This window comes from Meriones unguiculatus, chromosome 19, assembly GCF_030254825.1.
Source record: "Meriones unguiculatus strain TT.TT164.6M chromosome 19, Bangor_MerUng_6.1, whole genome shotgun sequence".
Taxonomy (NCBI): domain Eukaryota; kingdom Metazoa; phylum Chordata; class Mammalia; order Rodentia; family Muridae; genus Meriones; species Meriones unguiculatus.
In genome coordinates, this window is record NC_083366.1 from 67091506 (window position 1) to 67107636 (window position 16131).

General features: G+C 46.1%; 1 protein-coding gene across 2 annotated transcripts in view; it reads right to left on the reverse strand.

Moving 5' to 3' along the window:
* Positions 1-16131, reverse strand: part of Sptlc1 (serine palmitoyltransferase long chain base subunit 1) — a 48627-nt gene that overhangs the window by 22878 nt on the left and 9618 nt on the right. For both annotated transcript variants that reach the window (XM_060372851.1, XM_060372852.1), the window contains exons 6-8: positions 8010-8142; positions 3195-3324; positions 142-231 (exon numbers count right to left, since the gene is read on the reverse strand). In XM_060372851.1, the coding sequence (XP_060228834.1) occupies positions 142-231; positions 3195-3324; positions 8010-8142 (353 nt within the window). The remainder of the gene's footprint in view (positions 1-141; positions 232-3194; positions 3325-8009; positions 8143-16131) is intronic.

Here is a 16131-nt window from a genome sequence, read left to right on the forward strand (position 1 = left end):
CTCTCATTCCACCCTGTGGGTTCTCAGGTCAGGTTTAACACAAGCACCTGCACTTGCTGCACCAGCTGTGCCCCGGGTACCACACTTTAAGTGTGGTAACAGCGGAAGGTCTACCTGCCAGATAGCCAGTGGGCTGCTCACCAGTTCTGGAAGAGGGCAGATGGTTCCGGTGTTCATGTACAGGCCTTCCACAACGATGAACCGCCGAGTCACACGAGCCTTTCGAGGATTCTTTGAAAACAACCCCCCAAAACCCAGACGTCTTAGTTGTCATAATTCCAAATATAAACATTACTCCCAAGAACCCGCACCTCATAAAGGATTTATGTAAAAAGGAAAAACAGGCCATAGTGAATTAAAACTCAACCCCTGAGAGCCTATTATTTTGACAGGAACACTATTGAGAAGAAGCACTTTCCTTTCTTGGCCAGTTTTCAGTTCACAGCATCAGCTGGGCCCTCACACACCGCTGGAGGCACTCTGACAATATTTAAACAGTGTCCCAGCCCCACAACAGTTGGGAGAAAGCCCAGGGAACCTAAAGACGGAGCACAAACTCATGGGTGAGTTACAAGGCAAAACTATTCAAAACTATACAGCTAAGATTTACATTTCAGTGTAAGAGGAGACATACAGATGTACAAGCAGTGAGATGTTGATGATAATATTATGAAAGAGTCATGGTGTGTGTGTGTGTATACATTATACTACTGTATTTTCCTCTGCGTGCTGGCAATCTGTAACCTTCCTCACTTTTGCTGACCTATCAGTGAGTCAGGTAAAATCCAAATGTGACTTGTCTGATCGAATCCAAGGTGGCGGACTGGAGCGGCCTAATTCAGACAGTATGCATCTGTGGACACCTTGTGTCCAGAAGGCCACTAATCTACCACACCTGAGAACCTAGAGACACTGCAGGTGTGATAGTCTGAAAAATACTGAGACCAGACATAAAATTCATCCCCACCTTCCTACTCGATGACTTCTTACTTGCGTTCCAATCATTAATCTAAGAACGCCTCGAGGGTATTTTAGGACCCAGGGGCACTGCCTGCAGAGAAGCACTTCTGTGCAGGTACGAATCATAGTCTTCTTCAGCTCACAGGTAAACACTTTCAAGATGGTAGCACACATCTGTCAGGATCACTGGTGGAAAGAGGCCACCTGCACCTCAACACACAGCACCCTGACATCTCCCTTTTAAAATGTCCTGTTCCCTTAGTTTCTGCAGTGCTTCCTTACACAGAGTAAGCGGGTACCATTCAAGTACCTGGTTAGGGATTCAAAATATTCAGTATAAGAGCCTTAGGATGAACAAAAATATATGGAAGAATTCTAAAGATTAGTCAATCCACGCATTGGTAACGTATCTTTTCTTTAGATTATTTATCTACATACAACTTTTTCCAAAATCAGGAATTTACTGTAGTAATTTTAGTATCTGATTAAAAAAATACTACATTGTGGTCATTTCTAGTTTTATCAAAACATAGTTTTATGTTGTTCTTTTAAAAGATTTGTTTTCATTTTGGGTGTATGAATGCTTTGCCCCATATATACACATGGGCACGTGTGCAGTGACCACAGAGGTCAGAGACTAGTCAGACACTCTGGAAATGGAGTTACGATGCTGAAACCTGAATCTCAGTCTTCTGAAGAAGCAGGTAAGTGCTCTTAGCCTCGGAGGCAGCCATTTGTCTCTCCAGTGCTTTAACACGGCTTCACTGGAGACACCGGTTCTTACCATTCTTTTTTTCCCCCCTTTGGCTTTTGAGACAGGGTTTCTCTGTGCACCCCTGGCTGTCTTATAACTCAGTCTGTAGACCAGGCTGGCCTTGAACTCACAGAGAGCTGCCTGCCTCTGCCTGACAAAAGCTGGGATTAAAGATATGTGCCACCACCACCTGGCATACCTCACCATTCCCAGTGCTAGAGGCAAACCACTGCCTTGGTTTTGATTTTTACACTGCATTATAACTACAGGCCAATTTTTGATGTAATTTCTAGAGACAACATCTCAAGTAAGGAGATATTTATAAAAATAAAATGTGAAGTTATTTAATAGCTACCCCTGGCAGGAAAATGAGATATAAATTACTTAGTAAAAAAGCGAAATTAAATTTCTAAGATACATAATTTTCTTTCTGATTGTTATCCATAAAAAGCTCTATAGATTATAAATCTTATGAAAACACATAAAATCTGAGTACCACATCTCCAACATCTAGCCAGGAAAGAACTCCAGCAGACTTGTTCCTTAGTCACACTTTCCAAAACAGTATTTATTTTGGTGGTTGGGATCTAGTACTTAGAACAAGGACCATCTTTTTAGTCTGCTCAAAGAATTAATCTGTGGGACAGTCTCAACATCAGAATTTCTTTAACTTTTCTTAATCATGTAAATATGGAACACTGGGTGATAGCATGCTGAGCATATTCATAAAGGATGGATCTAGTGCACAGGATGACTCCTAAACAAAGATGACAGACTTCTAAATGAATAATGCAAGTATGTGGGAAACAAAATAACAGAGAACCAAAGAAGGCAGTGAGTGTTTTCCTTAGTCGCTCTAGCGGTGGATAAGTTCCTTGGTCAAGTCCACCTGAAGGCCTTCCAAGACATACCACACCTCACAGAGTCCTGCTGCAGAGCCACAGAGCAGCTCGACCTTTCCCATTCACACTGCCAGGAAAGTAAGTTGTAATCCTCTCAATGACGCTTTCACACATGCTTCCTCTGCACTGTTCTCCAATCACTATGTAGGGAGACACTATCCATCGCCACCCCTAGGGGTGCTCAAGGTGCCCAGGCCTTCCCTCTTGAGGGTGGCTGTTCCCACAGCAGCTGCCTGAGCTTCAGAAGGCTTAGGATCCAAGTAGGTATATTCTGAATTTAATCCATGAGCCTCCTGTACTGTGGAGCTGCCATGCAGAACTCGGGGCACCGCATCTCCTTAAGGGCAGGCTGCTGCTCTCCCCTCAGCCCCCATGGAAACATTGCCTTGACGACCCCCCAGCCCCCCAAATATGACAAGGCTCTTCAAGCCAAAATACATTTAATAAGCAGGGCCACCCTTGCTGAATATCCAAATGTGATCCAAAGGCAGGTTTTCAATGACAAATTACCTTTCATCTATAATTTAGCTGCTTAGGAAGTACAAAGGGCTGCATAATTCTCTTCAGAAGGACCATACCTTTTGGTCTTCAATTTCTTGTTCTCTCAGCAGTCGCTCCAAGTCAGCTGTGTCATTGTGCTTAAACAACTTAATGTCACTGCGTGACGCCTGCAGTCCTTTCTGGATAGCAAAGCAGGCTGCACTGTCCCTGCAAGGGGCGAGAGGCACTAAATTGGGGTGAAAGAGCATTGTCAATATTCTCAGGAGAATGCCTGCTTTTGTAAGCTGGCCAGCCTCCAACTGTTTACCTGAAAGACAGCACATAGAAAGCGTTTGAGCGCTCACAAAGAACTGTTTGCTCTTCCCTCAGCAAGTTCTTTCCGCATGGCTACATTAATCTCTTCCATGAAGCACAGCTAGCCATATCCTGACCTCTGTGAACTTGGGATGCACGCAGAGGGTGGCATCAGCACTCATTCACATGCTCCTCTTTCTAAGAGCTTTGGGAAGCACCAGCGGCCTCACTGTCAGGGCATCTGCCACCTGACTCATCACTTCAATGCTCCAGCACAAGGAAACACTGGCATTTCAGCTGCAGGCAAAGCATCTAGAAGAGTACCTGAGCACAGTCAAGCCGCAGAAAACCCGGTCTGACCTCACCCACAGCTGAGATGAGTGAAGAACTTAGACTTTGGCCTTTCAAGAGCTGTTATGATGACCCTTGCCTCGCTCCCTATGAACAAAACTTCTACCACACCTGGTAACAACGAAGTGTCCAGACATTACCAGTTGGTTGCTGTCAGAGGAAAACCAGGACTGCCACCATCACCCAGCAGCAATGAAGAAACTCTGACCTTGGGTGCCGAGCTGACGCAGGGCCTAGGATTGACAGGTGCCCTGGCAGGAATGACAGCAGCCTTCCACCTTCTATTCCCCAGTGTCAGAGAAAGCCAACCCAAACACATGGCACTACAACACAGTAATCTGCAAAGTTCATGCTCCAGATACAGAATTGAGTCAGAAGGGGGAAAATCACCATGTTTAAGTTTAGAATTTTATATTGGGCCACACTTATAGCTACCTTGGGGCACATATGATCTGTGGGCAGCAGGTTAGACATGTCAGTACAGACTGGAGCCGTAGACATGAAAATGCTTGTGTTCCACCGAGGATCACTTCCACCAGGTATCACTGCTAAGGTGACAGCACTCTCCATGACTAGCAGTGGACTCAAAGCCACCAGATACAAATGCTTCAGTGGGCAGTCGCCAGCGAATCTTGAACAAGTGAACTAAAACAGAAGCCTGAGAACAACAGCAGCTGCAGAGAATCTTACAGGGATAGCACTCTGAAAAAGAAAACGGCCTATTAGATACACTGTGGATCAGAGGGGAAGACTCCGTGCACAGAATGATGTCATAAAAACGAGTCCCTGCATGTCAGAGAGAACCCTGCAAAGAAGAGCGGCCAGATCAAGGAGCTCCAGCAAGTGATCTGACCTCTGTGTGGAGTCACAAGAGAGGGGAAAGATACTGAAACTGCAGAATGACACAATAAGGTTGCCAAAACTCTGAAGACAGCGGGCAAAACTCACACAGATAAGGCCAAATGAAGAGTCACAAGATGTGCAGTGAAGCACTTAGCTTCTGCAGGCTCCTGAGGCTGACAATGCGTGCAATACCCGAATTGGTATAAGTCACTTAGCATCTGTCTAGGTGGGCAAGGGATTGTCTTTTCCCATTGCAGAGTGGCCCAAGCCTCCATTCATGGAGGTACATAAAGAGGCATATAGAGACATAACTTCAGATAGCTGAACAGGAAAAACCTAACACAGAAATGACAGGTCTGAGGACTGGGACATCCCTGGTAACAGAGGCTGCCTGAGTGTGTGAAAGACCCCTGTAAGAGTCAGGGTCACCAATGCCAGGTGTGCTGCTCATGGGCCATGAGGCCGCTTCTACCTTGGTCAGTCTAGAACAGGTGTGCCCAGCAACATGCAGGTTTGGGGTCTCACAGTGTCACACAGTTTGGCATTGTTGACAGCCACAGGTATGCCCAGGAGGTTGACTACAACCATCCGCAGTGATTATGCCATGTTGAACAGAATCCTGTGCAGGGCCTGACAGTACACCAGTGACTACGAGGGCAAGATTTCTGGGCCTATGCCGGGGGCTTGGGAAACTCATTAACATTTCTAGGCACTCCTGAATCATCCCTACACAAACCACCAACTACGAGTTTGTTTGAGATGACCTTGGGCTTGGGTTGCCCTCTAGTGCTGAAAGAGTGTCAATACAACAGTCCATTTCTGGTAAACCTGCCTGGGGATCACCATGCCAGTTCTTGAAAGACAGGCACCAGCAAAGGAGCTCTGGGTTTGACCAGCCATGGCTCCTTCTGTGCTCACAGGATGTTTCACACCAAGCCCATGAAGCACTTTCAATAACTAGAACGTTGGGGTGGGAGAGCTGGCTCAGCTGTTAGGAGCACTGCTACTCTAGAGGACCCAGGTTCAATTCCCGACAGAACATGGTGCCTAGGGACCACACCTAGGGGATCTGACATCCTCGCCTGACCTCTGTGGGCACTGCACACACATGCTGTGCACATATATACATGCAGACAAAGCACACATTAAATAAACTCTTAAAAATGAAACAAGAACCTGTGTCAAAACAAGGTGCCAGCAACTACCACACCGTGATCAGGAACGCACAGGAGGACTCAGGCAGCAGTTCTAAGGCAACCAAGGCACACAAACTGCTCAGTACCCTAACACAGAACCCTGCCAAAAGGAAACAAACATAAAATTCTCTGAGCTAGAATATGAGACCAAAAGCACAGTAAGTGAGATTAAAATGTGGCAGGAGGTCTGAACTACAGAAAGGTCAAGCTCAAGACAGAACCACTGAGCTCAGAGATAGACTACTTGCAAATATTTATCTGGAGGGAAATGAAGAGTGAGGAAGATAGCTCACAGCAGCTCTAGGACAGCAGTAAAGAGCAAATGTCTAGGTCAAAGTGGGTACAAAGAATCTGGGAACGCCTACAGGATAGAAAGCTTCCAAGAAAGAACAGAAAACTTCCCTGAGAGACAGCTACAAATCCACAAGTACAAGAAGGTCAAAGGTCATGACGAGTCAGGTTTAACTCAAGACTTCCTCGAAGCACATCAGAATCAGGCTCTTAAAGGTAAAAGATGAGGTACTCAAGGTGTTCCAATTAGTCTCACAGCAAATTTTCTAGAGAAACGTTGGTTCAGGAGAGAGCAGTACAGGTTCTCAACTTGAAGGAAAAACTAAAACTACAGAAACCTTCAATAAAAACTCTACATGAAGCTCTCATTCAGAAATAAAGGTGGTCTTGAAAAACAAATGAATGAACAGGTGAACAAACAAACAAAAAGACCGAACTCCACAGGACTGATCTTTCTTCTGTCAGGCAGTGGTGGCTCACAGCTTTAATCCCAGCACAGGAAACTCAGAGGCAGGTGGATCTCTGAGTGCAGAGGCTAACCTGGTCTACAGAGCCAGTTTCAGACAGCCACGACTCCACAGAGACACGCTGTCTCGAAAAACAACCCCCCCAAAACAATACAGACAAAAAAAAAAAAAACACAACAACAGCAACAACAAAAACTAAACAAGAAAGGAAAGAAATGAAGGTGAGGGAAAGATCCTCCCAGACAAACAAAATCATTACTGTTTCACTAGCTTGGGATAGTCAACACAGAAAGATATAAAATATGCCCTCAAAAAGGTAAATTTAAATTGTAGAGATACTCCAGCGGCTCAGGTGCTTGCCTTGCTAGGATGAGGATGGGAGCTGGGATCCCCAGGTGCCATGTAAATGCCACCTGGAAGGAGAGGAGCTCCACACAGCAAGCTGTCTAACGAGGCCAAACCCAACCGTGAGCTCTGGGTTCGACTGAGACCCTGCCTCACGGAATACGGTGGAACAATCCAGGCTGGTTTCAAATGTCAACCTTGGGCCCCCACATACATACCCACACACAAGCACACCCAAACCAGAAGGGAAACATTTAGGTGGGCAGAAGGAATGCGAGAGCAGCTTCCTCACTAGTGTGTCTTCTTTTGTTTGTGATGTTTACGCTGCAGTCCTTTGAAAACAGCTTGTTAAAGTGAAAAGACATTTTTGTGAACCTCATGGTAAATGCAAAGATGCCAGTAACTGCTGACACCAGCTGCACAGCCAGCGGCTCTCACCTTGCAGGGAACAGCCACACCGTGAGTCCAGGGAATGCACTTGAGTTTCCAGATTTGCTGTGGAGTCAGATTTATGATTTGAACTCTGTGTATGTGAGTGTTTGTCTGATCATATATATGTGCATGGCATGTGTGCCTGCTATCCAAGGGAGCCAGAAGAGAGGATCAGATACCGCGGAACTAGAGTTACAGTTGTAGGCTGCTATGTGGGTGCTGACAACCAGCCTGGGTCCTCTGCAACAGCCTCTGCTCTTAAGCACTGAGCCATGCCCCTGCCTCAACTCTTATAAGCTTAGAGAGCAGACCCGGGGACTAAGAAGGATGGGTAATGAGTAGGAGCAGGTGACTTTGCCAGGCGCAGTAAGCAATGTGAGGTTGTGATCATGACAGGGCCACAGAGCTGACAAGGAAGGAGGTGGAAAGCCTCATTTGGGTATCAACAAGAGCAATCATGGTGCTAGGAGAGTGAATTCTCCACTGTCAAGCATCTTTTCAGTGAGGGTCTCAGCGCTTGCTTGGAGAAACCAAACATTCAAAAACAAGACAGGGAGCCCAGAAGATTCCTTTTTACTTTAGGCAGGTAACTTCCAACACATGACCTGCCGGACCTAGCAGCTCAATGCTGCTTCAGAAGGAATCTGGTCAGCAGCGTAACTGAGGCACTTACACGAAGACAATGTCTCCTCTTTTCGCATAGGCAGGAATCGCGCTGGCTATGGTGGAAAATCCATACGAGTAAATGATGGCTTCTTCCGTCTTCATAAATTTTGCCAGACGCTCTTCCAAATCCAGATGGACATCTAGTTTAAGGAAGAAGTTAAAACAGTCGAACAGTCTTGTACTTCTTTGTCCTTTACTAACAAATGATAAAAAGCACAAACTGGTTTAACTACTGGCCCTTGCACTTTATAGAGAGAATGAGAATTGAAAAATAATTACTTATTCTTGCTTCGTGTGTGTGTGTCTGTGTGTGTATGTGTTTGTATGTGCATGATAGTCCATGTGTGAAGGGCAGAGGACAACTTATGAGAACTGGCTGTCTCCAACCAGTATTTTAGTTCTGGGGATCAAACTCAGGTCTACAGGTTTGGCAGCAAATGAGTTTACCTATGGAAGCATCCCATCAGCCCCTGAAATATAAAAAATAAAAACAAAAACAAGACCAAAAAACAAAGAAAACTCTAGAAGATTAAAAGGATCTGGACCACAAATTTCCTCTGAGACTGTGAACTGGAAACAGCTCCCTATCTCCAAACATGGCAGATGGATACCTCAACTCAGCTACAGACTTGTTTGCTTCCAGTACCAGGACTGGTTACATCTAATCGAGTTGTTGGCCAAAGGGATCCCCTCAGAACCGCCAAATAACCCAGGCTGTTGCCAAGACTAGAGGCTGTTCTCCACAAACTGACAGCAAGGCCCCGTTGCTGAAGACAACACCTACACGACTCACAGGACACAAAGAAGTCCAGCTGGTGTCTACACAGAGCCCCCACCCCTGTTTTCTAGCATCTGTGATACAGGAAGTTTCTCTGCATGCTATCAGAAGAGAAACACAAACACCAAGCCAGCCACAAACCCTCTAATCTACACTGCTGTCCTCACGGAAGATCTGCTAGCACCACGGGGACACAAAGCTAGTAATCAACCAATAGCAGATTTGACTAAGGCCCCTTCCATGACCTAGAGCCCCCACACAACACTGCTTGCAAGACCAAGAACCAGACGTTCTGCTATAGTCACAGGTCAAAATCTTGCTCAGCTATCACCAGAGAAGCCTCCTCCTCAGCAGATGGGAACAGATATGGAGACCCGTGTGATGGCTACTCTTGGTTGTCAATTTGACTACATCTGGATTGAACTACAATCCAGAAATGAAGGGCAAACCTGGGAGAGATAATTTTTGCTTGGTTGGAAATGAGTGAATTCACTTTTAGCCTGGACCTTTGAGGTAGACACACACATTTGATTGGGATTTTGAGCTGGAAGATACACCTTTAATCTGGGCTATGCCTTCTGCTGAAAGCCTATGTAAGAACATGGAAGAAGCAAGCTTTTGCTCGTTGTCTGCTTGCCCTAGCCTTGGTAGCACATAGATCCCTTCTCTGGTATTGGAGCTACTTCTTTGGGATTCCAGCATACACTGAAATGAAGAACAGCTGAGACATGCAGCCTTGTGGACTTAGGAATTACTGAAATTTTGTAGTTTCTGCGCACAGCCATTGTTGGATTAACAGGCACTCCAATAAATCCCCATATGTGTGTGTGTGTGTGTGTGTGTGTGTATACGTATATACATATGTACTCTATATGTATGCATCCAGACAAAATACAGAGTGAGAGAAACCTTGACACAATAAGCCCTAAATGTGATGTCCCTATCAAATCTGCCCCTTAGGACTAAGGGAATCTCACAGAAGAGGAGGGAGAAAGAGTGTAACAGGAGAAGGAGAACACCAAGAAAACAAGGCTCTCGAAGTCCCCACGATCAAAGCTCATATGAACTCACAGAGACTGAGGCAGGCTCTGACTCTTGTGCCTTCTCTTGGGTTCTTTTTCTACGGCTTCCCAATTCTGATGTGTTAGTTTTTGTTTTATCCGGCTCTGCTCTGCTCTGCTCTGCTCTGCTCTGCTCTGCTCTATTCTATTCATATTCTTCATATTCCTGTTTGTGTTCTAATGAGAGACCAAACAGGAGTGGATCTGGATAGGAACAGAAACTATAATCAGGTTATATTATGTAAGAAAAAAATCTATTCTCAATAAAAGTGAGAAAAGAGAATACAGGTATAACAGGATAAATTCTAATACTGAGATGACATATTGAGGCACTCTGAAATCATGGCTCCTTGTAGCCTTTCAGTTCAGCCTGAGCATTTAACTCACACACAGAAGGAAGGATATCAGTCTCTGCGGACAGCCCACCAGCAACTGGCTCAGTCGTAGAGCTTCAAAGTCCCTTTAAAATGAGGCATTCTGAAGGAGAACTGGATCCGTAAACACCCTAAAATTTACCCTGTCCACTACAGTGGTGGTCACGCCTCGAGGACCAGATCAGCTTCACCCCACGCTCTGTGCAAAGAGCACTTCCAGCACAGGGAGGGGAGCTGGGGGAGGAGAGGAGTAGAGGCAGATTTGTTCCAAAGCGGTGGAGGAGGAATCAGGGTGTGTCAATGGAGAGTACAGTGGGTAACAGCAAGGACAAGGCTTCTTCATGTGAGGGAGGGTAGGAAGTAGCAACAGCCGATCCCAGGTTAGCTAGAGTCCTTAAAAAGCCCTAGAATTTTGAAAATAAACAGCAGATTCCATTTCAAACAAGCAGCGACACAGCAGGCTTGTCCACACTCACTGGTCACAATGTCTGGGGCTCCCATCACTGTAAGGAACAGAAATACACTGCCAACTGGCCACAGCCAAATCACAGCTAAGTCCTTTCCTTACATCAACATGACATAAATGTGGCTTTCACACAACTAAGCTTAAATTCATCAGCAAGTCCTAGCTCCATGTCATTAACACACAGAGCCTAGGACAGGTGGCTGCCATCTTCTAGAGAAATGGCATGAAAAGGCTTCAGGGAAAATGGCCAGAAAGAGGAAAGCAAGAACGACTCAATAGCGGCTTACCCCCAGCCTGCTAAGCACGGGTTAGTCTGAGGCGGGCCCCCTTCCCTGCTCTACTAGGGTCCTCAGCATCATGGCCTGTGCCTCTCAGGTCCAGACAAAAGACCCCTTCAACTCCAACCCTGCCTCTGGCTGGGAGTCTACAGGGTGGGCTGTCCAGGCCGATCATGCTGAACTGCTCTCCTTTGAGATCTCCTTTTCAGAACACTAAGCAGTCTGTCACACCATACTTTGGAGGAAGGTGCAACATTTTTACTAATGCTGAGAGGGCTTCTCAGCTCTCCCGACTCCTGTCACTGGTGATGGACGAGAGTGAGAAGCTAGACATACCATGGCTTGTACCTGGCCCTTAGAGGAAGACCCTCAGCTGATAGAAACAGTGCATCAGAGCATGTGAGTCACTGTGTGCACTGAAGGCCCAGGTGCAGAGAGCATTCGAGTCACTGTGTGCACTAAAGACCACTCACACACAGGTGCAGAGAGCATGGGAGTCACTGTGTGCACCAAGGACCACTCACACACAGGTGCAGAGAGCATGGGAGTCACTGTGTGCACTAAAGACCGCTCACACACAGGGGCAGAGAGCACGCATGTCACTGTGTGCACTAAAGACCGCTCACACACAGGGGCAGAGAGCACGCATGTCACTGTGTGCACTAAAGACCACTCACACACAGGTGCAGAGAGCATGGGAGTCACTGTGTGCACTAAAGACCGCTCACACACAGGTGCAGAGAGCATGGGAGTCACTGTGTGCACTAAAGACCACTCACACACAGGTGCAGAGAGCACGCATGTCACTGTGTGCACTAAAGACCGCTCACACACAGGGGCAGAGAGCATGGGAGTCACTGTGTGCACTAAAGACCACTCACTCACAGGTGCAGAGAGCATTCGAGTCACTGTGTGCACTAAAGACCGCTCACACACAGGTGCAGAGAGCATGGGAGTCACTGTGTGCACTAAAGACCGCTCACACACAGCACCTGCAGCATACTGGGTTGAGATAAATCAGTGACTTGCCTAGGCTCCAAAGTTTCAGAAACTGTGGCCTTCCTTCTGTCAAATGCACAGATTTGGCTGGCATCAGCCTTGCAGAGCAGGTTCTGGGATGGGCCAACATGCGAGAGTGCAGAACCCGTTTCTCTTGATGCTGGCTTGTGAGTGAACACACTACCACCCAAGGGAGGGGACAGCAGGAAAAACTTCCAGGTGCTGTTCTCTGACAGGCCCTGTCCTCTGTGTGTAGATCTACCCAGGCCAGGAGGCTCTAAGTTCAAATGGAGCAAAACTCAAGAGCTACATTTTATGACTCGCATCAGCAGAGATGAGGCGAGCACTGGGTGGTCTGTGTCCCACACTCCATAAAGCCTTCAGGACACTCCAGTCCTTTGTCACACCTCACCAGAACTGAACATAGGAGGCCTGACCACTCAACCATCCCAGGGCTCAGGCTGCTGCCAAGCCCTCAGGCTGGGCACCTCTCATCGGGTGTACACCCAGACAAGTGTGAAACTGTTTCATGCCTTGCAATCCCTCTTCTGAGAAACATGGGACAGCCACACCTTCCCAAGGGCTGCTGGGAGGACACACAATTTAACATAATAAAACACTCAGAACTGTGCCCAGCTTTGAAAAAGACTGTTCAATTAACTAGTAGAAAAGGTTTCACTTGGAAAAAGAAAATCAGGTTATCCCTTACCTTCTAATGAAGTTATATGAATTTATGGTAGTTAAAGTTTATTTTCTGTAGTTCACTTGTCTAACCTCATTTATAATGAGGAAACAGCAACTCTCCTTGTTCGTTTTCCAAAAGCTTATAAAACCAACAGTTCAAGTTCAAGGTACCACATTTCCTGTTAAGAACTTTCTAGTTTTATGTAAATACTATTCTTTGCTTTTTTGGGTGGGGGTGTGAGCCAGGGTTTCTCTGTGTGACTGAATTTATCATAGAGCTTGCTCTGTTGATCAGGCTGGCCTGGAACTTAGAGATCCACCTATTCTGCCTCTGGAGCGCTGTGATTAAAGATATGGGCCACCACTGTCCCGATAATAAATAGTACTAAAAAAACAAAGACCAAACAAAACAACCCTGGGCTACTGAGGTTAGTAGGTAAAGGCCCTTGCTGCTAGACCTAATGAGCTGAATTTGGTCCCCGGGACCTACATGGTGGAAGGGCAGAACTGACTCCTGTGAAGTGCATTCTACCCTCACAGGAGCTGTGACATATGCCCCTCCCCACACACAAATAAATGATTTTGTTAAATCTCCAAGATAGAGGAAAAAGTAGCTTTGCTACCTTGGGGGCTGGGGCAAGAAGATCGCAAGTTAAGGCCATTCTGGACAGGGCTGTTCAGTAGTACAGTGCTTAACCAGCATGCACAAGGCCTTGGGTTCAATTCCCAGCAACACACACACACACACAGGCACGCACACACTTGCACTCACACACACTTTTTTCCTGAGGACAACAGTGCTTATATATTCAAATGTCATGAAGACTGTTTCCACATTCAGGATCCCATGTGATTCTTACGAAATGCTCTGAGGTATGTGCCTGAGGATTGCTCCCCACAGCTACAAAACTAGATCTTATGACCACTAGAAAAGCAGTAGCCAATCCAGGAGTCCGAAGAACACATGTTCTTCCTGGTCCTCAACGGCACCCAGCTGACACTCCTCCCACACAGAGAAGGCATTTGCAGACACCCACAGGAGACTCCCTGCCGGCTCCAGACCAGAATGAAATGGTCACTGAGCCTGCCATAGAATGATGTCTTTTAACTCAGGGTAAGCCCCAAAAGCCACAGAGGAGTATCTGCTTCAGACTGCTCCCAGGGCAGAAGAGGCTAGCACAGAAGTGCAGCTTCCACGTACCCAAACAAGGTAAGTGCTGGAATGGATAGGCACCAGCACACGACCCTGAACACACAGGCTGATCACCACGAAGTGAGACACGTTCTCGGCTTCAAACCACACAGAAGTGGGTGGGAAACACTCCAATCATGACTCTATTGACATTTAAACCACAACTAACAACACGTTATCTGTAAAAATTAGTACATTTGCTGTGTGGTTTCCTTGAGACATGCATGTGTGTGCACTGACCACTGCTAGAATGTGCCACTTAGTTCTCTCTGTCAGACTTCTGGGAGGAAGCCCACACCACCCACATTTTACACAAACTTTAGCTTGGTCACTGCTCCACTGTCTTTCTGTTACAGTAATTGGTCAAAAAGAATTTTAAAAAATTATTTTGTCCTTACACATGTGTGCATGTGCACACGTGTGTGTCTGTGACACAGGAGTTCATGTGTCATGAGGAGGGGTGACTTAAGGGTCAGTTCTGCCTTCCCACCATGTTTGTTCTAGGGATCTAGCCTAGGCCTCTGGGCTTGGCAAGAAGCGCCCTTGAAGGCCTGGGAGGCTGTAACAAGTAGTTACTTCTGTTACGAGAGGTTTATGCTCACTATCTACAAGTTAAGGGAGGCTCTAGAAGAGGGAAAGAGCTTTGAAACAGATGCCCAAATGTTCACCAAGGAGAAGAGATCATATTAAAAGCAACACCTGTGGGCTTGGGGAAAGAAACTCTAAGACTTCAGCTACAGTGCAAACAAACACAACAAGGAGAAAGAGGGCCCTCACGTCTGCCTTCGGGCTCAGTGCAAGTGTGCCTGCTATGCACTGGCACGCTTGGGGCTACTCAGAGGTCTGAAATCAGCCTGGGATGACTCCAGCATATTGCTCCGACTTGACTGAGTGCTGAAACTCCAAGACAGGTCACTATAAATTACTCAAATAATTGCTTCCAGTATAAGGAGGAAACCCCCAACCAACCAAACAGAAAAACCCTGCTAGAAAACAGAAAGGGTACAGATGTAAGTGATACATGTGCACACAGAGGAAACAGGCTGACAGGAGCACTGCTGAGAAGGAATGAGCCAACCCGCCCACTACACATCGGCCTGCTGCACATGGGCCTGCAGCGCTGGCCAACCGAGCCTTCACTCACGGTTTTAGGACAGAGGGAGTGACTGGCTTATAAAGTCATTTGCGAGTACTTCTAAACCCATATTTTCGAGATAGCCTCTGGTGGCTATTCAGACATCCAAATAATGAACTCCAATTTAAACCTAAAATATACTCATTTGGAGGGCTAGGGTACAGCTCAGTGGAGAAATGTATGCCCAGAACACACAGGCTGTGTTTTGACCCTAGAGTCACAAAAACCCAAACACATTCTTATCAACATTAAAGCACAGTCCAATCTATCTAAGAAGCTATTTGTCACTGATACCTGCTTGGGCAAAAAAAAAAAAAAAAAAAAAAAACCCTTAACAAAACAAAAAAATGTCCCCAATGGATGTCACCTGTATATCTGCCACACTCTAGGGCAGGTACCATGCCCAGGTGTAATTGGTGAACACAAAATAAACTCTTTTTTAGGGAGTGGGGTGGGCTTTTTTATTCTGTTTTGTTTAGGCATTTAAAAAAAAAATCTTTCCTTTTTCTTTTTTTGAGAGAAAATGAACATGAACTTGGGTAGGATCTGGTGGGAGTTAGAGGAGGAAATATGATCAAAATATATTGTACCAACGTTTTTTAAATTAAAAAATTTGAAAAGGAAAGTAAACGAAAATTAGATCACAGAATGTATAAAACAGTTCTATTTTTGCAAAAACAGGAAAATGTGCCTGTATGAAAGTCATGTGCATGTGCTTCAGGAAAGCGGGGATGACAAGAAATGACTTTGAAGGCGAGGCCGAGGCCCCCAGAACAGGTTCAGGTAGGCTGAGGCCTGGAGTCTGAGCCTGTACTGTGCTCAGGAAGGAGCACTAAGTGAAGAGCATCCAGTTCACTGTTGTCTTCGTCTCTGGGAATTTTAGGCTTAAAGTCCAACCACTCATCTCATTTGTTTTAGCAACATATCTCCTCAGTCTTCCAGATCATCGCCTAAGCAGTGATCAAGGCCACGCCACAAATAACAAGAAAGCAGTTTCTGGGCTACTCGCAGTAAACAAGTCTTGTAAATCAGGTGATGGTGTACAACCCCAGTAAAACACAATGTTTCCAGTTTTCTAGTCCTATGCCAAGGAAGCAATTCCCTCCTGGTGAAAACCACACAACCCCATCAGCTTGCCTTAGCCTAGAAGGCAGTGGGAGCT